General features: G+C 38.0%; 2 protein-coding genes across 2 annotated transcripts; both read right to left on the bottom strand.

Moving 5' to 3' along the window:
• Positions 1-1,003: 1,003 nt before the first annotated feature.
• LOC133663571 (coiled-coil-helix-coiled-coil-helix domain-containing protein 2-like) lies at positions 1,004-12,872 on the bottom strand. The gene is made up of 4 exons (XM_062068133.1): positions 12,685-12,872; positions 8,463-8,709; positions 3,904-4,057; positions 1,004-1,325 (listed from the first exon to the last, which is right to left on the bottom strand). The coding sequence occupies exons 1-4, from the start codon at positions 12,732-12,734 to the stop codon at positions 1,315-1,317; spliced, it is 462 nt and encodes a 153-aa protein (XP_061924117.1). The 5' UTR covers positions 12,735-12,872; the 3' UTR covers positions 1,004-1,314.
• A 1,884-nt stretch (positions 12,873-14,756) lies between these two features.
• LOC133663941 (protein FAM98B-like) lies at positions 14,757-23,744 on the bottom strand. Its single transcript, XM_062068679.1, has 8 exons — positions 23,590-23,744; positions 23,313-23,419; positions 18,829-18,954; positions 18,463-18,713; positions 18,307-18,387; positions 18,126-18,242; positions 15,249-15,395; positions 14,757-15,173 (listed from the first exon to the last, which is right to left on the bottom strand). The coding sequence occupies exons 1-8, from the start codon at positions 23,631-23,633 to the stop codon at positions 15,021-15,023; spliced, it is 1,026 nt and encodes a 341-aa protein (XP_061924663.1). The 5' UTR covers positions 23,634-23,744; the 3' UTR covers positions 14,757-15,020.
• Positions 23,745-25,244: the final 1,500 nt, after the last annotated feature.

A 25,244-nucleotide genomic window follows, 5' to 3' on the forward strand; every position in this document is an offset into this window, starting at 1 on the left:
TGGTGGTTTGCCAAAGAATGACTTAATTAAATATTCAAACAGTGTCACTGTTCAAACTGCGTGTAAAAATCTTGTTAAATAAAACCTCTGCCCTGTTTGTAATGAATATTTAGGCCTACTACGCTACTGTATCTTAATGTTAGTCACATGTTTTCTGAGGTGATACTTGGTGAAAAAAGATTGAGATTCACTGTTCTAAATAGTTTAAGCATACACACACCAGATATGGTACTACACTTTTGTACTCACAATTTTTATTGCAGTTGTATTTATACTTTTTTATATTCACTAATGCATTTGATTCCTACTCATGTGTATTTTTTTCTATACTGTTAGAAATTCAAGTGATGTCACTGCCAAAGCATTGAAATACAGCACTGCATTATGGAATGTTTACTATAAAATATATTTTATATATATATATATGGCCAATATTTCAGAATAATTCCCACCAATAGTCATTTTTGTGTAAATCTAATTGTTTTGAACTACGTCCTATAACTAGCGATTGTTTCCCAGAGTTAAAAAAAAATAAAAATTATATATATATATATATATATACTGTTTAAAAAAGTAACTATATTAACCAGCCAGTATTTTGAACTACTCTTTGAAAGGAATCACTGATGACCTGTTCCCTTCAAAGAACCATGCATCCCATGTCCAATATCAAAGTCATTCTTCTTTCATACAATGTTTCAATGATTGTCTTATGACTTCTTGAGACTTACATAATTGAGTCAATCGGAGTCTTTTTAAGACAGTTTTAAATCTCTTGAACATGGCTTCAAAGGGAGTTTTTATACTATTTTCCTTAAAAATGATGGACTGTTGCCATTACATGACTGTAATGTGTATTAAATGTCCGACAGCTAACTGTTCAATTGAAAATGTTACCCATAAAACTTCATATTCTACGTGACTTTGAGAGTGTCCGTCATACTCCTGAATTTCTTTTACAAGACTCATGATCTGTATTAGCTAAAACAGACCACAAAACGGATATTTTCCAAGCGCTTTATTGTTCTAAAACCATTACAGGTGCTTGGTCAAGTAATTATGATGTTAACAATGCCGTTTTCCAGAGCAATCCCATGAAGCACTGGAGCTAATGAAATACAACAAAACATCCACTCAAAAAACACAATACTGTAAGATATAAACATTCATGATTACAAGAACTCTCCTAATGCGTGGAAGTATGGATTCTGTCTGATAATGATCAACTGTTATAATTAAATTTCACTTCTGGATCCGTTATTGATTGGATCATGTTGTCATCCGGCAATCCATTTCAGGGCTTCTGGATCTGATTCAAGACATACCTGAAGAGAAAAGAAGATTTAATTTTAATCAAAATAAACAATGAAAATGAATAAACATACTGTACAACCTTTCATTAATGTATGATGGATTATTAAAGCCACATGTAGAGAAACTTCTTTTGAGGTTCAAGTTGTAAATGTATGAGAATTAAGTCACAACTTTGCTACATTTATAGAAAATAAAAATCTCATATCTTGAGACTTAAGTTGTAAATTTACGAGAATTTAGGACCAACAAATAGTAAGAGAACTTAACAGTGTTTTGAGATAGGTGTCCCCTGGCTAATTGTTATGTTTTAAGTTAAAAGCAAAAATTTGAGCGAGAAGCATCTTTCCCATTAGGTGGCGTAGCAAATGCTACAGCAAACACCGCAAGATCCGAAAAAAAAACGATCCTGTCTTACTCGCTAACAATAGCTTGTAGCTAGAGATGGACGTAACTTTGGTTAAGAAGTGGGTGATATTCATTGAATTAAAGAAAGAAAAAATCAAAAAACAAGAGCGTAACTAGTCTGCACCATACTGAAGCGGAATGAGACTATAATACGGATTAAAGATGTTAAAACTATCTACACGACGGACATTTATCCATTTAAGGAGAAGCTGCTGATGGTGTGTTTGACTGAAAAGCAGCTGGAAAGAGATACCGTAGAAGTCCACTCTCCATGATAAAAAGCTATATATTATTAAAACACTTCATAAAGCTACTGTAGTGGTTTGTACTACATTCTGTTGTATTGTTTTTCATACTATACTGTGGAGGGTGGCATGGCATGCGGGCCTGACACGGAACGGGGTTTAAAAAAAAAAAAATTTTTTTTTTAAAAGTATTAATTTTTTTCCATAAAGAAATACAATCATGTGTGCTTATGGACGGTATCCCTGCAGATTGTATTGATCTATAATGTATATATTGTGTTTTTTATGTTGATTTAATTATTTATTTATTTTTTTTAATTTCTTGTGTGGCCCGGTACCAATCGGTCCGCGGCCCGGTACCAATCGGTCCGCGGCCCGGTGTTTGGGGACCACTGTTGTAGACAAAAGCTCTAAAGCCTGTCTGCATAAAGCCAAATATTTTTAAAGTAATTTCGTGCATACTGTTGTAACGTGTGGCACTTCTGAGACACAAATATGTTGATTGACAGTCTTAAAAGTAACAGAGCTTCTTCCTTCACTCCTTATGTTTGTAGTTGTATGTATAAAATAAGGGTGTAACGGTACATGTATTTTTATTGAACCGTTTCGGTACGGGGGTTCCGGTTCGGTTCGGAGGTGTACCGAACGAGTTTCCACACAGACATATTAAGTAGCGTAACACACGTTGTGTAAACAATGCACACCGAGGCACAACACACGGCATGCTAGCAGCTAACGGGCTACAATAGACTGACCATACGTCCTCTTTTCACCGGACATGTCCTCTTTTGCGGAGCTGTCAGGGCGGAGTTTCTTAAATGCCTCAAATGTCCGGCATTTTGAGTTAGAGTTGCGTGTATTTTTAATGTACGTTCAGGGTTAAGAAGGGGTTGAAAACAAAACAAATTGTGCGCGCAGCAGCATTGGTGAGGGAGGGGCAGAGACAGAGAGAGCGAGAGAGTTATGATAAACGCGCATGCGTCGCCAGGCTCTGCTTTTTATCCATAGATTTATCAGATTTAATTTTTTATTATCTATAGCAGGGGTGTCAAAAGTGTGCCCCGGAGGCCATTTGCGGCCCACAGCTAATGTTTTAAAGGCCCACGGCACATTCTAAAAATACTATTAAAATAAACAAAAACATAACAAAAGTGAAATAAAAAAGTTTAAAGGTTAAATATAATTTAGAAAAAGTTGCAATGTTGACTAATAAAACAAAGCTGTTTTTTTTTTTTCAAACTGTCATTGCTCAAAACATAATATTGAATCAAAATCAATGTTATTATGAATTATTGACCTATCCAAGGTTCCCATTACTTCACATCAAATATTCCACTAAGAAAAATATTTTTGGTGGAAGATTTTGCAAATTTGGTAAATAAATAACCCCAAAATGTATATTTTGTTGTTTTCTTACTGTACCGAAAATGAACCGAACCGTGACCTCTAAACAGAGGTACGTACCGAACCGAAATTTATGTGTACCTACACCCGTAGTATAAAATATAAAAACTGCAATTTTGGAGAGAGAAATTGCTATGTTTTTTAATCAAACTCATGCAGCCCTAATATGGAAACACATAATGCAGCTGAGATGGGCTCCAGCACCCCCCGTGACCCCGAAAGGGACAAGCGGTAGGAAATGGATGGATGGAAAAATGGATAATTAGCTGCCAGCTTGTCAGCCGGTGACTAAAAATAACCAAAATTTGAATCTGCGTTTGTGATCAGCATTAAAAGGCATAAATTGGCAATGGCAACCATGTACTTTTTCGTGAAAATTGTCCAATACTAGTCGGTACATTCCTAATTGTAAGCTATTACATGCTTATACAAATATACACAGGGTGTGTTTTGAAATTTGAATTTTCCTTACCAGACACTTCTCAAGAAGCCCTTTTTTTCCTATGCAAATCTAAACTTGTGATCGCATACTTACTGTTTGCAAACTTGCACTGTTTGAGCACGTCGCTGAAGCCTTCGCAGAGTGTGAGATCGCTCTGGGACTGAGCGCACTCAATGAACTGTCTGAGCTCATAGGAACAGGCCTGCTGCTGCTGCTGTTGCTGTGGTTGCGCCTGGTAGGAAGGCTCCTGACATACAAACGGGATAGAAGACGATATACATTCATCTGTAACATCATTTCCAAAAATAATATTGGAGTTTGCAGTAGAGATCGAACCGATAATTTTATTTTTTTAAGGGTCGATACCGATTATTAGCAGTCAAGGAGGCCGATAACTAGGGTTGGGTATCGAGTATCGATTGGAACCGGGACTAACTTTCCGATTCTCCCGGAATCGTTCAAAAGTTTAAATTTCGATTCCTATTTTCGATGCTGTCACGCCAATTTAGTCCGCCGACCGGAAAAAAGTATGTCCGCCGAACCGGAAGAAGAAGCCGCTGAACACAAACGAAGAAGCGCCCACCCCCGGAAGTGTTAGCATAGCCGAGCGAGTCAGTCAAGCTCAAGCATGGATAGCGGGCGTCGGCGGTCGAAAGTGTGGCTTCACTTTACAAAAAAAATTGAAATAACCGCGAAATAACAGAGCTCCATGTCCATCAAGAAACGAGTGGAGAGAGAGCTGCAGATGTACCAGGACGTTCCACCGATACTTATGTCTGACGACCCTGCTGCATGGTGATGGTCCGGTGGAACCAACAAAAGACTTATCCTTTGCTGTCAGATCGCGCTTTCTCCTATTTATGCGTTCAAGCTTCTTCCACACCCAGCGAACGTGTATTTTCCACAGCAGGAGACACTATCTGTCCAGAACGCTCACGCATCCTGCCTGAGAAGGCGGATATGGTCATTTTCCTAAACAAGAACTGTCTCTGATTTTATACTGTACCTGCTGCTAATCTGGACTGGGTTTTGCAAGTTGTTTCTTATTGTTTATTTGCTTTTCTGCACCAGGTTAGCCCATCAGTGGGAGCACGGTAACATGTTTAAGTACCTGCAGCATCATACACTTGTGTGTAAATGTGTTTTCATGAGGTTTTCAAAAATAAAGCTCTCTTGAGGAAAGTGTACCCCTGGGAAAATGTATTCATAATTTATAATATTTATATTCAAGTTCATAGATTTGATATTTATATTCTAGTTGAAAACAGCCCTGTGAGGAATTTATAGTAAAGTTCATAAAAAGTTAATAGAATTAAAATTGATGGAGAATGTCAGACTATTTAATTCAGAAAGACTGTAGGTTAGCTAGCTCATTTAAAATATCCTAAACTTCTTTTTGACCCTGCCTCTTAAAAGAATCGGAATCGGGAATCGGAATCGAAACAAAGAATCGGAATCAGAATCGTTCAAATTCAAACGATACCCAACCCTACCGATAACTGATATTTAGAGCCGATATTCATTTGCGGTAAAAATTATTTAAACATGAATAGTAGATGTCAGTAAAAAGCTGGACAAGGCTTGAAGTTGTTTTAACATTTTTAGAAGACGTCGGACCAGTAGCAACATAATGTTTTATGCGGCGCTAATGTTGTGGTTCATTTAGCACCAAAAACATCATGGAATTTCACAAGCACCTTTATTACGAGTGTCTAAGATGAGCATCGACATATGCTTGTCAAAATATGGGAAATCCCCTGGGAAAAATCTGTAAAAATATGGAATTTCTCTACAACACAATACTTCATCTACTTAATTTTTTTAGAAGTTTATGGATTTAATGTATTGTAAGGTGTCCTCATGAGGAACCATGCAATATTGCTAACATATACAGTACAGGCCAAAAGTTTGGACACACTTTCTCATTCAATGGGTTTTGTTTATTTCCATGACTATTTACATTGTAGATTGTCACTGAAGGCATCAAAACTATGAATGAACACATGTGGAGTTATGTACTTAACAGAAAACGGTTGTGGAGGAGGGCGTGGTCGACGCGCCACCTGCAGGAATGGGGTGTGTATGGCCCGGCCTCGAAGCCAGAGGCAGGTGAGTAGATTGCCCAGCTGGGGCTAATTATCTAATCACCTGTCGCCCTTATTAGCAGCAGCCGGAACGAGACACGTGTTGGAGTTGGAGTTGCGGGTGAGCAGACGCATGAGACCGAGAGAGGGAAAAGCAGAGACACGCCGGACTGAAAAGTCAGAGAGACATTTTGCTGGAAAGCAAACCATACTGCTGTATGAAAATAAAAGATTTGTTACACCAGACTACCGGGCTCACGAAGATCTATCGGACTCAGGAGAACCCTCCATGAGCAAAGACTCTCACAACGGTGAAATTACTGAAAACATGTTTTATATTCTAGTTTCTTCAAAATAGCCACCCTTTGCGCTGATTACTGCTTTGCACACTCTTGGCATTCTTGAAGCTCATCGAGAGAATGCCAAGAGTGTGCAAAACACTAAATCAGAGCAAAGGGTGGCTATTTTGAAGGAACTAGAATATAAAACATGTTTTCAGTTATTTCACCTTTTTTTGTTAAGTACATAACTCCTCATGTGTTCATTCATAGTTTTGATGCCTTCAGTGACAATTTACTATGTAAATAGTCATGAAAATAAAGAAAACGCATTGAATGAGGAGCTGTGTCCAAACTTTTGGCCTGTACTGTAAATAAACAATTCTGGTCTCCTTTACGTAGATCAGGGGTCACCAACGCGGTGCCCGCGGGCACCAGGTAGCCCGTAAGGACCAGATGAGTAGCCCGCTGGCCTGTTCTAAAAATAGCTCAAATAGCAACACTTACCAGTGAGTTGCCTCTATTTTTTAAATTTTATTTATTTACTAGCAAGCTGGTCTCGCTTTGCCCGACATTTTTAATTCTAAGAGAGACAAAACTCAAATAGAATTTGAAAATCCAAGAAAATATTTTAAAGACTTGGTCTTCACTTGTTTAAATAAATGCATTATTTTTTTTACTTTGCCTCTTATAACTTTCAGAAAGACAATTTTAGAGAAAAAATACAACCTTAAAAAGGATTTTAGGATTTTTAAACACATATACCTTTTAAATTCCTTCCTCTTCTTTCCTGACAATTTAAATCAATGTTCAAGTAAATGTATTTTTTTTATTGTAAAGAATAATAAATAAATTTTAATTTAATTCTTCATTTTAGCTTCTGTTTTTTCGACGAAGAATATTTGTGAAATATTTCTTCAAACTTATGATTAAAATTATTCTGGCAAATCTAGAAAATCTGTAGAATCAAAATTAAATCTTATTTCAAAGTCTTTTGAATGTCTTTTAAAATTTTTGTTCTGGAAAATCTAGAAGAAATAATGATTTGTCTTTGTTAGAAATATAGCTTGGTCCAATTTGTTATATATTCTAACAAAGTGCAGATTGTATTTTAACCTATTTAAAACATGTCATCAAAATTCTAAAATTAATCTTAGTCAGGAAAAATTACTAATGATGTTCCAAAAAATTTTTTTTTTATTTTTTCAAAAAGATTCGAATTAGCTTGTTTTTCTCTTCTTTTTTTCGGTTGAATTTTGAATTTTAAAGAGTCGAAATTGAAGACAAACTATGTTTCAAAATTGCATTGTCATTTTTTTCGTGTTTTCTCCTCTTTTAAACCGTTCAATTAAGTGTAAATATCATTAATTATTAATAATAACATAGAGTTAAAGGTAAATTGAGCAAATTGGCTATTTCTGGCAATTTATTTAAGTGTGTATCAAACTGGTAGCCCTTCGCATTAATCAGTACCCAAGAAGTAGCTCTTGGTTTCAAAAAGGTTGGTGACCCCTGACGTAGATTGTCGTTGAAAATTTTTTCAAGCTGGTTGACATCCTTTCTTCCTGGATGATACAGAAATTATGAGAATGTGTGAGCTGCTGCCTGATATTCTTTGATTATATAATAAGTCTATTTGTCAAGATATTTACACAAAGTTTGAATTTTTGGCGGAGATGTATTCTTCTGTCGCCCTAATGTCCACCCATATCTGTCGCTTTATTTGATTGAATCACGGAACATGAAACCCGTGGCGCTCTTTTAATGAGCCCATGCTGCCAGTGTTGTGGATGGAGGCTTGTTGATCGCTGCAATAGCACAAAAAACCCCAAAACTGAACCAGTAAGACATCATGAAAAGACAAAAACTAGTTTTCCTGGCAAAAATTGGAAGTGTTGACGTACTGCAAGTGATCAGCACTGCAAGGAGAGGAAGGGCCGGAGAAGATTTCCCACAAGAACTCAAATAAATGCCATGTCAGATATAAAAACATATTTGTGGAGAATTATTGATGACAGTAATTTGTCAACTTAAATGAAATATGTGCTTTTAACAAAAAGGGAACTTTTCTCATGCTGGTGTTTGAGCAGTGGTTATTACCTTCTACTTCACTAAATATTTGTTTATATACTAAATGCTGGTATCACATGTATATATTGTATCGGAAACAAGGGCCAATACGGATTTACATCAAAATGAACAATATCGGCACCCATTATCGGTCGATCTCTAGTTTGCAGAGGTGTTCAACTGCGCTACTTAGGGACTGCTTATAGTGATGGTTATTAACCTGGTATGTGACGTCCGGCCGCGCGGGCTCGGAATTCCCACCGCCGCCGAAGGCCCCGGTCATCGCGTGGCCAAGGGTGTGCCCGACCGCAGAGCCTACCGCTACCCCGGCAGCCGTAGTCGCCATCTGGGCAAACATACCAGGCTGCTTGGGTGCTGCAGCTGGAGCAGCCAAAGCAGATGGGGGAGCCTGCATGGGCGCAGGTGCGTAGGAGGGACGAGGTGGTGGCGGTGGAGGTGGTGCACGGCTGTGAAGACATTTTCAGAGGAATAAATTGCGATCCTAATAATCAATAAAACTAAAACAATGCAATTGGGTAACAGTAGAAGAGAAAGTCAAACACAAATAGATGGAATAGACATTGAAAGGGTAGAAGAAACCAAATTTAGGGGTGTAATAGATGATTAAATAAACTTGAAATATAATAAAAATATACATTTATCTACGGTATTTTCTGACTATAAGGCGCACTTAAAATCCTTTCATTTTCTCAAAAATCGATAGTGCCCCTTATAACCTGGTGCGCATAATGTACAAAATAATTCTGGTTGTGCTTACCAACCTCAAAGCAATTTTATTTGGTACACGGTGTAATGATAAGTGTGACCAGTAATGGTAGTCACACATAAGAGATACGTGTAGACTGCAATATGACGCCAGTAAACAACACCAAAACTTTAAAGGTTCCATTGAAAATAAAGAACATTACACACAGCACTTAAAAATCTGTCAAAATGTTTTAGTACGACTTTGAAGCCGCACCGCTTGATGGATTGTCGGCCCATTACGGCTACCGTAGCCAGAGATACAAGTATTACTATGGTGTGTGTATAAGGACCGCAAAATGGCACGCGTTTTGTTTCACTACATTATGCAAAACCAACTTGCTGATGTGTATTTGAGATCTGCATAAGTCCTGAAAATTTGCGCACGTCCACCACTGTAGTCCGTGCTGACACCGTAGTCGATTAGCTTCTTCTTTTTCACTATCTTCTTGTTATGAGACATTCACCCTCTGCTGTTGCCATTTCTTATATAAAGTAGCGTAAAGTTCTAACTTATATAATCGCTATGAAAGCGCTAAAACATACTGGTGTAGTGGGTTTACATAATTCACTCAAGGAACTTTAGTTATTAGACAGTTGCGGTCGGACGTTTTTTCACGGGACACATTTCCGGCGTTGTCGCACTAGTGAGCCACGGATGAGGAGACGCTGCTCTGTTATTGATTTAAGTAAAGTCTGATTGTCATTAAAACAGTTAGCTCCATCTTTTGACACTTCTTCCACTCCCGTCCTTGCACGCTACACCGCTACAACAAAGATGACGGGGAGAAGACGCTAGGAAAAGTTTTGAATTTAGAAAAAAATCATGATATGACCTAGGGCTGCGTGCTGTGCACTCTTGGCATTCTCTCAATGAGCTTCAAGCACACCTGTGAAGTGAAAACCATTTCAGGTGACTACCTCTTGAAGCTCATTGAGAGAATGCCAAGAGTGTGCAAAACAGTAATCAGAGCAAAGGGTGGCTATTTTGAAGAAACTAGAATATAAAACTCCACATGTGTTCATTCATAGTTTTGATGCCTTCAGTGACAATCTACAACGTAAATAGTCATGAAAATAAAGAAAACCCATTTAATGAGAAGGTGTGTCCAAACTTTTGGCCTGTACTGTATATGTGTATATAATATGCAGTTAGGGCTGGGCAATATATCGAATATACTCGATATATCGCGGGTTTGTCTCTGTGCGATATAGAAAATGACTATATTATATTTGCGTATACGTTCTCACGCAGTTGCTTTTAGCCGACAGAAAGAAGGTGCGAATCTGGTTATTTCACCTTTTCTAATTAAGTACATAACTCCACATGTGTTCATTCATAGTTGTGATGCCTTCAGTGACAATCTACAATGTAAATAGTCATGAAAATAAAGAAAACGCATTGAATGAGGAGAAGGTGTGTCCAAACTTTCGGCCTGTACTGTTATGTTTCGATTAACTTGTCAGGATTTGACTGTCTCAAGTAAGGGTGTGGGAAAAAATCGATTCGAATTCAAATCGCGATTCTCACGTTGTGCGATTCAGAATCGATTCTCTTTTTTTTTTTTAATCTATTTATTTTTTTCATTTAAAATTTTTTTTGTTTGTTTTTAATTAATCAATCCAACAAAACAATACACAGCAATACCATAACAACGCAATCCAATTCCAAAACCAAACCCGACCCAGCAACACTCAGAACTGCAATAAACAGAGCAATTGAGGAGACACAAACAAGACACAGAACAAACCAAGAGTAGTGAAACAAAATGAATATTATCAACAACAGTATCAATATTAGTTACAATTTCACCATAGTAGTGATTAAAAATCCCCCATTGACATTATCATTAGACATTTAAAAAATAAAATAAAAAAACAATAGTGTCACAGTTAGGGTTGGGTATCGAGTATCGATTGGAACCGGGACTAACTTTCCGATTCTCCCGGAATCGTTCAAAAGCTTAAATTTCGATTCCTAGTTTCGATACCCAGTCCGCCGACCGGAAAAAAAATAAGTCTGCCGATCGGAAGAAGAAGCCGCTAAACACCAACGTAGAAGCGCCCACCGCCGGAAGTGTTAGCATAGCCGAGCCTATGTAGCCGAGCGAGTCAGTCAAGCATGGATAGCGGGCGTCGGCGGTCGAAGTGTGGCTTTTACTAAAAAAAATGAAATATCGGCGAAATGTAACACGTGCGACAGGACTGTTTCGTGCTTAGGAGGGTGCACGTCGAACATGATGAAGCACCTCCGAGTACAAATAAATGCGTGTCCCGTCTTCGACGCGCTGCGCCGACCGTCCTCCTGTGCCTCTTCCTCTGGCTTCAACGCCCAGCCTGGCACCTCGGTGACTGAATTGCAGTCCGAATCCGGTAAGTAAAACAATATATATGCAATAAATAATATGTTTTGCGCCAACGTCGAGGCAGCTAACAAATTAGCCTGCATATTTTTTCATAGACAATTTACAACCTGCTAGCCAGGCTCCGCGATGTGCTCAGCGTACTCTGTTCACCGTAGGGGCAATGGGGAAGATGTCGGTGCCACAGACGGAAGAGTGCCACAGAAAAGTCACTGCACACATAGTAAAAAGACTGCATCCCTTTTCAGAGGTGGAATCTCCAACATTTAGGTTAGTTAAGCAATAACGTTAGAGCTAAGCTAATTGATACTGGGCTAAACAGTAACAGCAACATTACATGTTTGTTTATGTTTGCAGGGATATGGTGAAAACTCTCAACCCAAAATACATACCACCTTCCAGGGACTACCTGTCAAACACATTGATCCCGGCATGGTACAAGAAGAATCGTAATCGAGAATCATCAGGAATCGGAATCGTTCAAATTCAAACGATACTCAACCCTAGTCACAGTGCCTTACACTTGCATCGCATCTCATAAGCTTGACAACACACTGTGTCCAATATTTTCACAAAGATAAAATAAGTCATATTTTTGGTTCATTTTATAGTTAAAACAAATTTAAAACGATTTAGAGAATCGTTTTGAATAGGGAAAATATCGTTTTTGAATCGAGAATCGCGTTGAATCAAAAAAAAAAAAATCTATTTTGAATCGAATCGTGACCCTAGAATCGATATGGAATCGAATCGTGACCCCAAGAATCGATATTGAATCGAATCGTGACCCCAAGAATCGATATTGAATCGAACCGTGACCCCAAGAATCGATATTGAATCGAATCGTGACCCCAAGAATCGATATTGAATCGAATCGTGGGACACCCAAAGATTCACAGCCCTAGTAGCCAAGACTGAAAAGGGATTAGTACAGTAACAGTCCAGTTGAAAACGCACTACAAAAACCAAAAAGGTTAGACTGTATTTAAATGTCCTATTAAAAACTGTTATAGCCACGTTAATTAGTTTGTTGTGACATTAAACATGTTTTGTTGTCACGTGATGGTGGTCGGCACAGTATGACCTTGGTTACTCAATTGTTTTAGTTTAACCCTGTAGGACAATTTGTTACAAATAGAAATCATCGTAGTTTAAAAAACATATACATCCCCATAAAAGTGGTATATTATACGTTGAAGTTATTATTTCTTTAGCATTGTTGCGAGTCCAGTCACCATCATGCTGTGCTAAAAAGGGCACGCTGTCTGTCACAATGTCTTCGTTTTAATGTTAGTCGGCGACGTTAAATGTTACCTGGCTGGAGGAGCCATCCTCGATGTTCGGCTTCTGCTTCCTCTCGGCATATTCAAAGTATAAATGTGGTTGTTGTTCAAGTGTTGTCTGGAAGAAATCAAGAAGGTACTGCGCCACACTCGTCCGGCTAGCGTTTATACTAGCGACCTTTAGCTATTCCGGAACTTTCGGTGTTACATCATTCACCTTCCGAGTGACTTCCGGTATGACACGACGACAATAAGGACACTTGCATCACTGTTTTCATTAAGATGCTCAATGTTTTATTTTACAATTATGACTTTTCATCTCATAATTTCGATTTTTATCTCATAATAATTACTTTTTATTGTATACTTCCTTTTCTTATAATGTCGATTTATTATCTCACAATCATGACCTTCTATTTCATAATTTCGACTTTATCTCAGCTACATTTGGGCTCATAATTTAGACGTTTTATTTCATAAATATACTTTTTTCCCCCTCACAATTTCGATTTTATATCACATAATTTGACTGACTGATGACTTTTATGTCATGATTTCGACTTTTTATTTTATGACTTTCTTTTCTAATGATTTACATTTATAATCTCATAATTAAGACTTTTGAATCTCCTAATTTAGATTTTCATAATTTATGTTTAGTAATTTGGATTTTTAATCTCATAATTATGACTTTTTCCTCATAATTTCGATTTTTTTTACCTCAAAAATATGACTTTTTTTTCTCTTAATTATGACTTTTTATCTTATAATTTTGACTTTCTTATATAATCATTTCTATCTCATAATGTCGATTTCATGTATCTCATAATCATGAATTTTTATCTCATTATTTCAACTTTTCTTTATCTCATAATTATAACTTAATATCCCGACTTTCATTTTTTCCTAATGTCGACTTTCTTCATTCACAATTGTTCTCATCATTTCGATCTTAGTTAAGACTTTTTATCTCATGATTTCAACTTTTATCTCATGACTTTTTATTTTATGACTTCCTTTTCTCATGATTTCGATTTATTATCTCACCATCATGACCTTCTATTTCATAATTTCGACTTTATCTCATAATTTAGACGTTTTATTTCACAAATATACTTTTTTTCCCTCACACTTTCGATTTTATATCACATAATTTGACTGACTGATGACTTTTATGGCATAAATTCGACTTTGTATTTTATGACTTTGTTTTCTCATGATTTAATTTATTATCTCATAATTATGACTATTGAATCTCATAATTTAGATTTTCATATTTCATAATTTATGTTTAATGATTTGGATTTTTAATCTCATAATTATGACTTTCCTCATAATTTCGATTTTTCTTAACCTAAAAATTATGACTTTATTTTCTCATGACTTTTTATCTTATAATTTTAACTTTCTTATATCATTTCTATCTCGTAATTTCGATTTCATTTATCTCAAAATCATGAATTTTTATCTCATTATTTCGACTTTTCTTTATCTCATAATTATAAGTTAATATCCTGACTTCCATTTTTTCCTAATGTTGACTTTCTTAATTCACAATTGTTCTCATAATTTAGATCTAACAATTATGACTTTATCTCATAATTTCGACATTCTAACACATCATTTTGACTTTTTATTCCATGATTATGACTTTTTATCCTATAATTTTGACGTTATTTCATCGTTGCTATCTCATAATTTTGACTTATCTCAATTATTAAATTTTATCTCATAATTATTATATTTTTTCTCATAATTTTGACTTTTTATTTCATAATTATGACTTTTTATCTCATGACTTCCATTTTCTCATGTCGACTTCCTTAATTCCTAATTTCAACTATCTCATAATTTCGATCTTACAATTATCATTTTTAATTTCATAATTTCGCATTTTTACTCATAAATATGACTAAGTGGGTTTTTTCAGTGGCAAAAACAGCTTCCATAAAAATATATAAATTTAGTTACTCATTATATTACATATTATTAGTATACATTTAAAAGACAAATTATCAGACTTTTAAAAAAAAAAAATTAAATAATAAGAGTTAGATTTAACATGCATAAAAACATGTTATGAATGACAAGACAACCCAGCATTATTTTGTTTAATGAATGGCCTCATGTGAAAATAGAATGAAAAATCTAATCAATTTCATTTATGGCTCCCAAAAGATTACAAAGCATATACCTGCACATTACAGATTCGACAAGGTTTAAAAAACGTAATAATATAGTGCAACAGGTAGTTTCCTACCAAATAATCATAAATAATCATTTGTTGCATTCCACTGGCATTTTTAGAGTTCTTTTTTACACAAAAAGAAAACTTCCGCTAGGCTGTAAACTGTAAACATTTACACACTACTCCCTCTTCCCCTTTCTCTTTTTCTTTGGATTGTCTCTCCACTGACGGCGTCCACCTCCTTGTCCTGTTCGTCTCTCTCCCCAGCTTGGCATCGGTGCCTCCATTTCCCCAGGTCGACCCCCTCTGTCCGGCACTTGGCCCATAAGTTTCTAGTCATAACAGAAGAATTGTCTTGTCTGTAACTCTGTGTCTAGCAGACTTTCTAGTGAATAAAATTGTTTTACCTTGTAAACATTTGTAGTTATTCCAGCTTTGATGGGCTGGATACAGGACTGATCCTCTCTGGCAGCCAATAGGAGAGGGATGGAGACTCGGGACGAAACAGCAATCGATGCGAGAGGTGGGACAGAGGCCAGCGCTTCACTACGCTCCTGTGTAAACATAAACAAAATGTTGACAGAGGGGGAACAAAGTCATCAGTCAAGCTTTGTAAAAAAAATAATTAAAAGGGGGAAAAAAATAAAAAGACTACAAAAAGAGAGTAAAAGTGCCAACATTTAGAGAACAATACCTGTGTATATTTTTAATAGTATTTGACAAAAAGGATGCCATAAAGCAAGTGAAGTTGGCCCTCTTTATTGCAAATATTAAAACAAAACAGACATTCATTTTTACGATTTTTAAGTTATTCTAAAATACATTTTGTGACAAGTGAAGTCATCAAGACCCCCACCTTGTCAAAATCTCCCCAAACTTGTCCCATTCATTTGTGCTGCATTTTTTTTGTCTATTATAGTTTTGTTTTTTTACAATAGTCATATTATTCATAAGTAACTAGTCCCCCATCTTGTCCAAATCTCCCTAAACTTGTCTCATTCCATTGTTTTTGTCTAAATCTTTCAGTTTTTTATGTTATTTACGTTTCTTTAATCATAACCAGCCTCCCCACCTTGCGCAAATTGGCCCAAACTTCAGGGATGTAAGCAGCCTTTGAGGGAAAAAAAACAGGAAATTTGAGAAAAAAATAGGAACATTTCTTTTAGCACAAAGTGCTGCCAAGCAATCTCCAAAATAAATGTTAGTAATAAATAAATGATAAATGGGTTATACTTGTATAGCGCTTTTCTACCTTCAAGGTACTCAAAGCGCTTTGACAGTATTTCCACATTCACCCATTCACACACACATTCACACACTGATGGCGGGAGCTGCCATGCAAGGCGCTAACCAGCAGCCATCAGAGGCAAAGGGTGAAGTGTCTTGCCCAAGGACACAACGGACGTGACTAGGAAGGTAGAAGGTGGGGATTGAACCCCAGTAACCAGCAACCCTCCGATTGCTGGCACAGCCACTCTACCAACTTCGCCACGCAGACGACATTTCCTGCAATTAGGTGCATTTCTACACAATATTTTATCTTTAGATTTAATCTCATCCACCAAACTCTTTTGGCTGTCCTTTTGTATTTGTCGGACTATAAAAGGAGCACTTCAAATCCTTCCATTTTCTCAAAAGTCGACAGTGCGCCTTATAACTCGGTGCGCCTAATGTACGTATTAATTCTGGTTGTGCTTCGCGACCTCGAAGCAATTGTATTTGGTACATGGTGTAATAAGTGTGACCAGTGAGAGGTGAGGGGAGTATTGAGCAGCAGCGGTGGCCGCGCCCGGGAATCATTTTTGGTGATTTAACCCCCAATTCTAACCCTTGATGCGGAGTGCCAAGCAGTCCCATTTTTATAGTCTTTGGTATGACTCGGCCGGGGTTTGAACTCACAACCTACAGATCTCAGGGTGGACACCTTAGATCTACATCAACAATATAGAAATAGAATAGAATAGAAAATACTTTATTGATCCCTGGGGGAAATTCAGCACCACAGTTCGCTCACAATAGACAATAATAATTATAAATAATATAATATAATATATATATAATATATGAATAATATAAATATATACTCTACATTTAAGTGCAGTCAAGAAGGAACATATGCATAATACAGTCTGATGGCTGTTGGTATGAAGGACCTCCTGTGTCGTTCCGTGTTGCATTTTGGGAGTCTGAGCCTTCCACTGAACGTGCTCATTCTCTCTGCAAGGTCCGAGTGTAGTGGGTGGGAGGTGTTGTCCATAATGGCTAGGAGTTTTGCTAGACTTCTCCTCTCTGACACCACCGCCAGAGAGTCTAGCTCCACTCCCACCACGTTACTGGCCTTCTCTACCAACTTGTCCAGTCTGTTTCAATATGATTTGCTTGAGTGGCTGGACAAAATAAAAAAAAATAAAAATAAAAATGTATTTTTGATTATTTTTAATCGATTAAGATTCGTTAAAAATAGGAATCACAATTGATCTGAAAATCTTTTTTTTTTTTTGACACACCTAAAATTTGCACTTAAATAAGAACCGATTAAGCTGCGGTCAGTGTAGGCAGTACGGTGGAACAGGGGTTAGTGCATGTGTCTCACAATACTAAAAGATTCTGAGTAGTCCTGGGTTCAATAATAATAATACCTGCGATTTATATAGCGCTTTTCTAAGTACCCAAAGTCGCTTTACATGTTAAAAACCCATCATTCATTCACACCTGGTGGTGGTAAGCTACTTTTTGTAGCCACAGCTGCCCTGGGGAAGACTGACGGAAGCGTGGCTGCCAATTTGCGCCTACGGCCCCTCCGACCACCACCTATCATTCATTCAACATTCATTCACCGGCACCGGGGGCAAGGGGGAAGTGTCCTGCCCAAGGACACAACGACATGGTAAGAGGCGGGGAGCGAACCTGCAACCCTCAGGTTTCTGACACGGGCGCTCTACCCACTACGCCATGCCGCCCGATCCCGGGCTCGAGATCTTTCTGTGTGGAGTTTGCATGTTCTCCCCGTGACTGCGTGGGTTCCCTCCGGGTACTCCGGCTTCCTCCCACCTCCAAAGACATGCACCTGGGGATAGGTCGATTGGCAACACTAAATTGGCCCTAATGTGTGAATGTGAGTGTGAATGTTGTCTGTCTATCTGTGTTGGCCCTGTGATGAGGTGGCGACTTGTCCAGGGTGTACCCCCGCAACCCCGAAAAAGACAAGCGGTGGTAAATGGATGGATGGATGGATAAGCTGCGGTCTTTACAGTTCAAATTGTAGTGTGATTACTCATTCCTACCTCCTGCTCGTCTCCCCATGCAAACGACTGGAGAGAAACCTGAAAGCGTTTGATCATCATTTGCTGCCGGCAGCCGTAGTCGTCGGACAGGACTCGATTTATTTTTTCGAGCCGCGTCTGAGGAAGAGAGAAGACGCGTTACCTTATCGCCAGCTACTGGGGTCGAGCGCACGCGACATACCCACTGCTCTGAGCTGAGGCTGGCGTTAAGTAGAGGCTCCGACATGGTTCCGCCAGGAAGACGAGCAACCCTCGACTCCACCTGCATGAAAACGAATGTAATCAATACAGAGCTTTTCTTTGAATTCATAGGGAGCATGATTTCTACAATGGTCACCTCATGCAGCACATCAGGGTAAGCAGTGGAAGCGTCCATGTTTAGAGCGTGAAGCAGTAGTATCCATTCCGCCTGCATCTCAGCAGAACTTTGAATATTATTTGAATCACTGTCACCATATTCCTGAGAAAGCGCTGTGATATTCGCCACCCTCTGCTCTTTTTCAGACTCCTCGCCACTCGTTTCATCCTGGGGATGCAGCTCCTTGTACTTGATTATCTGAGCGGCTTCCAATTCAGATACTAGGAACTCTGGGGAAGTTTTTACAGGTCAACACGTTGGATATGCCACACATTCCTGGCTTGTGTTGAGGCTTGCAATTACCTTAAACACAAAACCTCATGGCTTCTCCTTATTGTTGCTCACCAGTGACTTTGTTGAGGGTGTTGGGCTCCAGCATCTCGGATGTCTCCCCGGTGAGAGGAGAGTGCAGGTCTGAAAGCATGTTTCTCAGCTCTCTCACCAGCAAGACGCTACTTCCCCCACCTGAATCTGCAAGAAAGGAAAAGTTGGGTGCGGCCGGTAGCTAGTTTGTTTTTGCTAATTTTGCATGTATGCACCTCGGCCCTAAATATTGTGTTACTTGACGAATGATACCTAAGCTAATTTTGTGGGTATACACCTCAGTCATATTTTGGTACTTGATGCATGCCAACTAGGGATGTCCGATAATATCGGATTGCCGATATTATCGGACGATAAATGCTTTAAAATGTAATATCGGAAATGATCAGTATCGGTTTCAAAATTATCGGTATCGGTTTCAAAAAGTAGAATTTATGACTTTTTAAAATGCCGCTGTGTACATGGACGTAGGGAGAAGTACAGAGCGCCAATAAACCTTGAAGGCACTGCCTTTGCGTGCCGGCCCAATCACATAATATCTACGGCTTTTGACACACTTACAAGTGAATGCAAGGCATACTTGGTCAACAGCCATACAGGTCACACTGAGGGTGGCCGTATAAACAACTTTAACACTGTTACAAATATGCGCCACACTGTGAACCCACACCAAACAAGAATGACAAACACATTTCGGGAGAACATCCGCACCGTAACATACCATAAACACAACAGAACAAATACCCAGAACCCCTTGCAGCACTAACTCTTCCGGGACGCTACAATATACACCCCCCGCTACCCCCCCCCCCCCCCAACCTCAACCTCCTCATGTCCCAAATTCCAAGCTGCTGTTTTGAGGTATGTTAAAAAAAATAATGCACTTTGTGACTTCAATAATAAATATGGCAGTGCCATGTTGGCATTTTTTTCCATAACTTGAAGTTGTTCTCTTATTTTGGAAAACCTTGTTACGTTGTTTAATGCATCCAGCGGGGCATCACAACAAAATTAGGCATCATAATGTGTTAATTCCACAATGTATATATCGGTATCGGTTGATAGACCTCCACCCCAGATCACACCTCACTCCTACCCACTTCTCCAAAGTGGGCTGGCTCAGTGTGGAGGACAGAGTAAAGCAACTTGCACTGAGCCTAGTCTATAAAATTAGCTACAACTCCCTGATACCAAAGTACATGTCAAACTACTTCCATAATGTAAATGACCGCCATAACCACAACACCAGGGGGAGCTCCACAAACCACGTTAAACCCAGATTCCGATCTAACAAAGGTCTTAACTCATTCTCCTTCTATGCCACATCAATATGGAATGCACTCCCAACAGGTGTAAAAGAAAGTGCATCTCTATCCTCCTTCAAAACCGCACGAAAAGAACACCTCCAGGCAACTACAACCCTAGACCAGTGGTTCTTAACCTTGTTGGAGGTACCGAACCCCTCCAGTTTCATATGCGCATTCACCGAACCCATCTTTAGTGAAAAATAAAATGTTTTTTTTTTTTTCAAATTCACGACAAATGTATATGTTTTTGGTAACACTTTAGTATGGGGAACATATTCTAAGTAACACAGACTAAATTTAGAGTTTTTTGGACACTAGGGGAACATATTCTAAGTAACAAAGACTTAGAGTTATTTGGTTAGGGTTAGGGTTAGAGCAGTGGTTCTTAACCTTGTTGGAGGTACCGAACCCCACCAGTTTCATGTGCGCATTCACTGAACCCTTTTTTAGTGAAAAATAAAATGTTGTTTTTTTTCAAATTCAAGAAAACGTCATGTTTTTTTACTGGTGCACAAAATGAACTGTGCATGAACATCACCTTGTTCAAAGAACAAAACCAACACAGTGCATGAACTCACAACAAATTACACACATTACCATTAATTGATTAACGTGGACCCCGACTTAAAAAAGTTGAAAAACTTATTCAGGTGATTTAGTGGTCAATTGTACGGAATATGTACTGTACTGTGTAAACTGTACTGTTTCATATAATGTATTCTCTTCCTTTGCAATCTGCTAGTAAAAGTTTAAATCGATCAATCAAACAACCTGCAAATCAGATGGAAAATTAGAGGGAACATTGTTTGGGGGTATCCATAATAAGCCGATAGGGAGAGGTTTTTATTTACATGATAAGTCGGATGTGTCTTTACCTCCGTGGCGGAGGCTCCGCCGAACCCCTGAGGCCGACTCACCGAACCCCTAGGGTTCGATCGAACCCAGGTTAAGAACCACTGTTCTAATCACATCAAATATTCAACTTTAAAATATTTTTGGGAGAAAAATATTGCATATTTTGTTTGTCATAGAATAAAACAAAGTGTTCTTTAACAAAAACAGCATAAAAGTAAACGTTAGAGGGTTAGGGTTATAAGAAGGCCATGCCGAATAAGGCATTAATAAGTACTTAATAATGACTAGTTAAGAGCCAATATTTTACTAATTTGCATGTTAATAAGCAACTAATTAATGGTGAATATGTTCCCCATACTAAAGTGTTACCATGTGTTTTTACTGGTGCACAAAATGAACCGTATATGAACATCACCATGTTCAAACAACAAAACCAACACAGTGCATAAACTCAAAACAAATTACACACCTGCAAATCAGTGTGACTTCTGCTGTTGCCGTATCCGTAATACGGCGATAGGGAGAAGTTTTTATTTACACGATGAGTCGGGTGTGTTTTCACCTCCGCCGAACCCCTGAGCCCGACTCACCGAACCCCTAGGGTTCCATCGAACCCAGGTTAAGAACCACTGCCCTAGACTAACACCCTCCCCCCTCCCCATCCCACCTCCCCGGATTGTAAATAATCAAATGTATACACTTGTTGTTATGCTTGCTGAACTCACTATGTTCACTGCTCGCTGTACAAATCCTACCAAGTCAGACCGACACTGTTACAATGTCCATTTCTCAGATGATATAATTGTTGATGACTGAAGTGCTGATATCAACCAAACCTAATCCCCCCCCCTGCCCCCGCCCCACATCCCACCCCCCGGATTGTAAATAATGTAAATAATTCAATGTATATACTCTGATGATTAACTTGTGTGATGACTGTATTATGCTGATAGTATATATTTGTACAATGAATTGATTTAAGTTGTCCCCGACTTCAACAAGTTCCATCCAGTGTTTCCCACACATTCATTTATTTGTGGCGGCCCGCCACGAAAGAATTTCGTCCGCCACAAATTAAAAAAAAATATATATATATATATATATATTTTTTGTACTGTCCAGCTTCGCAGGCAAATCATATAGTTGATGTAGATGCCCATATAGGCTGTTCAGATTTACTTTACAAAAGAGAAGTGTAGGATACTTCTCTTGTTGCCTTATTTGTATTTGACCACTACTGTTTTCTGTTTATTTGTTACTGACTGTAGCAGGACACCTCTGCCTCTGTTTCACTTTATGTTGCTGGTAAATAATATGGTTGTAGTAGTAGGCTAAAGTTAAATTATTTAGTATGCACTAATTAAAGGGGCAGAGCTTTAAGAGACATTTTAGCTTTTATATTTTATAAGATATATTTTTTGTAAGAACCACAATTAATAAATATATTTCAGTGAATAACTTATTGTTCAAATCTGTATATAAATATGTATGTATCGATGATGTCATGGTGACCACGCCCATAGCCACGCCCCCACCGCCACAGGTATCTTGGCAGTTTATGGAAAACACTGCCATCATCCATCTTCAACCGCTTATTCGGAATCGGGTCGCAGGGACAGCTCCAGCCGAGACCCCCAGACTTCCCTCTCCAGAGCAACATTAGCGACTTCCTCCTGGGGAATCCCGAAGCGTTCCCAGGCCAGAGAGGAGATGTAATCCCCCATCTGGTCCTTGGCCTGCCGCGGGGTCTCTTCCCAGTGGGACGTGCAACAAGGAGCTCCCTAGGGAAACGCTCGTGAGGCATCCGCACGAGATGCCCGAACCACCTAAGCTGGCTCCTTTCCAAGCGAAGGAGCAGCGCCTCTACTCTGAGTCTCTCTCGGGTGACTGAACTTCTCACCATATCTCTAAGGGAGATGCCAGCCACCCTTCTGAGGAAACTCATTTCGGCCGCTTGTATCTGCGATCTTATTCTTTCGGTCATTACCCACACTTCATGACCATAGGTGAGAGTAGGAATGTAGATAGCTCGGTAGACCGAGAGCTTTGCCTTCTGGCTCAGCTCTCAGTTTTTCAACAAGTTGAAAAACTTATTCGGGTGTTACCATTTAGTGGTCAATTGTACGGAATATGTACTGTACTGTGCAACCTACCGATAAAAGAATCAATCAATCAATGTATTCAAAGCGATTAAAAGGGCCATTCCGCCGAATCAGTGGCATTGTCATGATCCCCACAAGTGTACAGGTATACCATAACATAACCAGAATAACTGTACCATATGTATATCATTATTAAACAAGTAATACTCAATAGACGCGTGTTTTTAGGACAACTTTATACCTTCAAGGTCCGGACACAAACTCTTCAACTGGGATGCAAGCCAGGTGAGCAGCGGGCATGGAAGTTCATCACAAGTACACCTCAATAAGCAGCGAGCACCTGGATACCTGTGCAGTTAATAATAATAATAACATAAATTACAAAAATGAAGTTTGTGTTTGTATGGCATAAAGAGACAATAAGCAGAAATGTGATACATTTCAATTAAGCTAACATTAGCGTGATAAGGACCTATGAGCAGTGAGCGACTACTTACCAAATATTATTTATTACTTACCCCAACACTTTAATTGCAGAAACTGTCCCAACATTCCTCTCCATTGTTATTGAAACGTTTAATGTAAATAGTTGAGGATAAAGTTGGTATTTTACTATTTAGTAAGTCGTGTTTTGATGGTTGTGTGATGTCCTTCTACGTTTATTTTAAGTAAACCAACAGCATGTTTGTAGCTCACTGCCCCCTGCCGCCCGGAGAGTGAACATACAACAACGACGCTGTAGCTGTTTAAAAACAACAATAATAATAATGTCTTTATTACATTATTATTTTTTGGACACTGAATTTATGTGACTGTTTTTTGCGTGGAAATTTTGTGGACTGATTTTTTTTTTTCCATTGAATAATAATATGTGAGCAAAATGTACTAAAACGAACAGCAAGATTGAAGCATACTGCTACCTGCCGTTCGGAGAATGAACATACAACAACGTGGTATATATATAGAGAGAGATTTTTAAAACAATATGGAGGTTTATTTGTGTGTTTATCACAAAAAGTTTTTTTTTGGACACTGAATTTATGTAACTGATTTTTTTTGCGTGTGAATTTTGTGAACTGATTTTTTTTTTAAATTGTGAGCAAAATGTGTGAGTTAAAAAAAACAGTTTGTTAAAATCCAGAGTGTAAAAATTCAGCGTAGACCAAAAAAATCAGTTTATAAAAAATAATTGCAGAAGTACTTTAAAACTTAAGAGTCACGTCTGGTCATTTAAGACCTAAGCAATCGATCCTCTCAGAACCAGCCAATAAGGTGCTTCCGTCTTAATATACCGGAAGTGTGTGGAGTTATCTTGTGTCTTTATTACGAAACTTTTTTTTTTACACTGAATTTATGTAACTGATTTTTTTTGCGTGTGGATTTTGTGAACTGATTTTTTTAAATTGTAAGCAAAATGTGTTTGTTTAAAAATTCAGTTTGTTAAAATCCAGAGTGTAAAAATTATGTGTAGAAAAAAAATCCATCCATCCATCCATTTCCTACCGCTTATTCCAATCAGTTTATAAAAAATAATTGCAGAATTACTTATTACTTCAAAACTTAAGAGTCACATCTGGTAATTTAAGACCGAAACAATTGATCATCTCAGAACCAGCCAATGAGGGGCTTCAGTCTTAATATACCGGAAGTGCATGGAAGTTGTCTTTATTAGGAAATATTTTTTTCTTTTTAAACACTGAATTAATGCAACTGAATTTTTTTGCTTTCGAATTTCGTGAAGTTTTTACATCAAATGATGTGTGTGTTTAAAAATGCAATGTTTTAAAAGCGAAAACTGATCTAAAATTCAGTGTATAAAAATGCAGGGTTTTAAAATTCAGTGTATTAAAATCCAGTGTCAAAAAAGCTTTTGTAATAAAGACACAAATTAACCTCCATAGAATTTAATTTTTCTGCACTTAATTATTTTTCACACTGATTTTTTACACTGAATTTTAAAACAATATATTTTGACAAACGGAATTTTTAATCACACGCATTTATTTTCTCCCAATTTTCTATTCAGTAAAATTGTCAGCATAATTTGATGTAAAAAAAAAAATCTGTACACAAAAATCCAACGGAAAAAAAAAAGTTATGTCCCATAAAAAGCTATCGTAATAAAGACACAAATGAACTTCCATAGAAGTTAGTTATGATTTTTTAAGCAATT

This window comes from Entelurus aequoreus, linkage group LG13 (genome assembly GCF_033978785.1).
Source record: "Entelurus aequoreus isolate RoL-2023_Sb linkage group LG13, RoL_Eaeq_v1.1, whole genome shotgun sequence".
In the NCBI taxonomy this organism is placed as follows: domain Eukaryota; kingdom Metazoa; phylum Chordata; class Actinopteri; order Syngnathiformes; family Syngnathidae; genus Entelurus; species Entelurus aequoreus.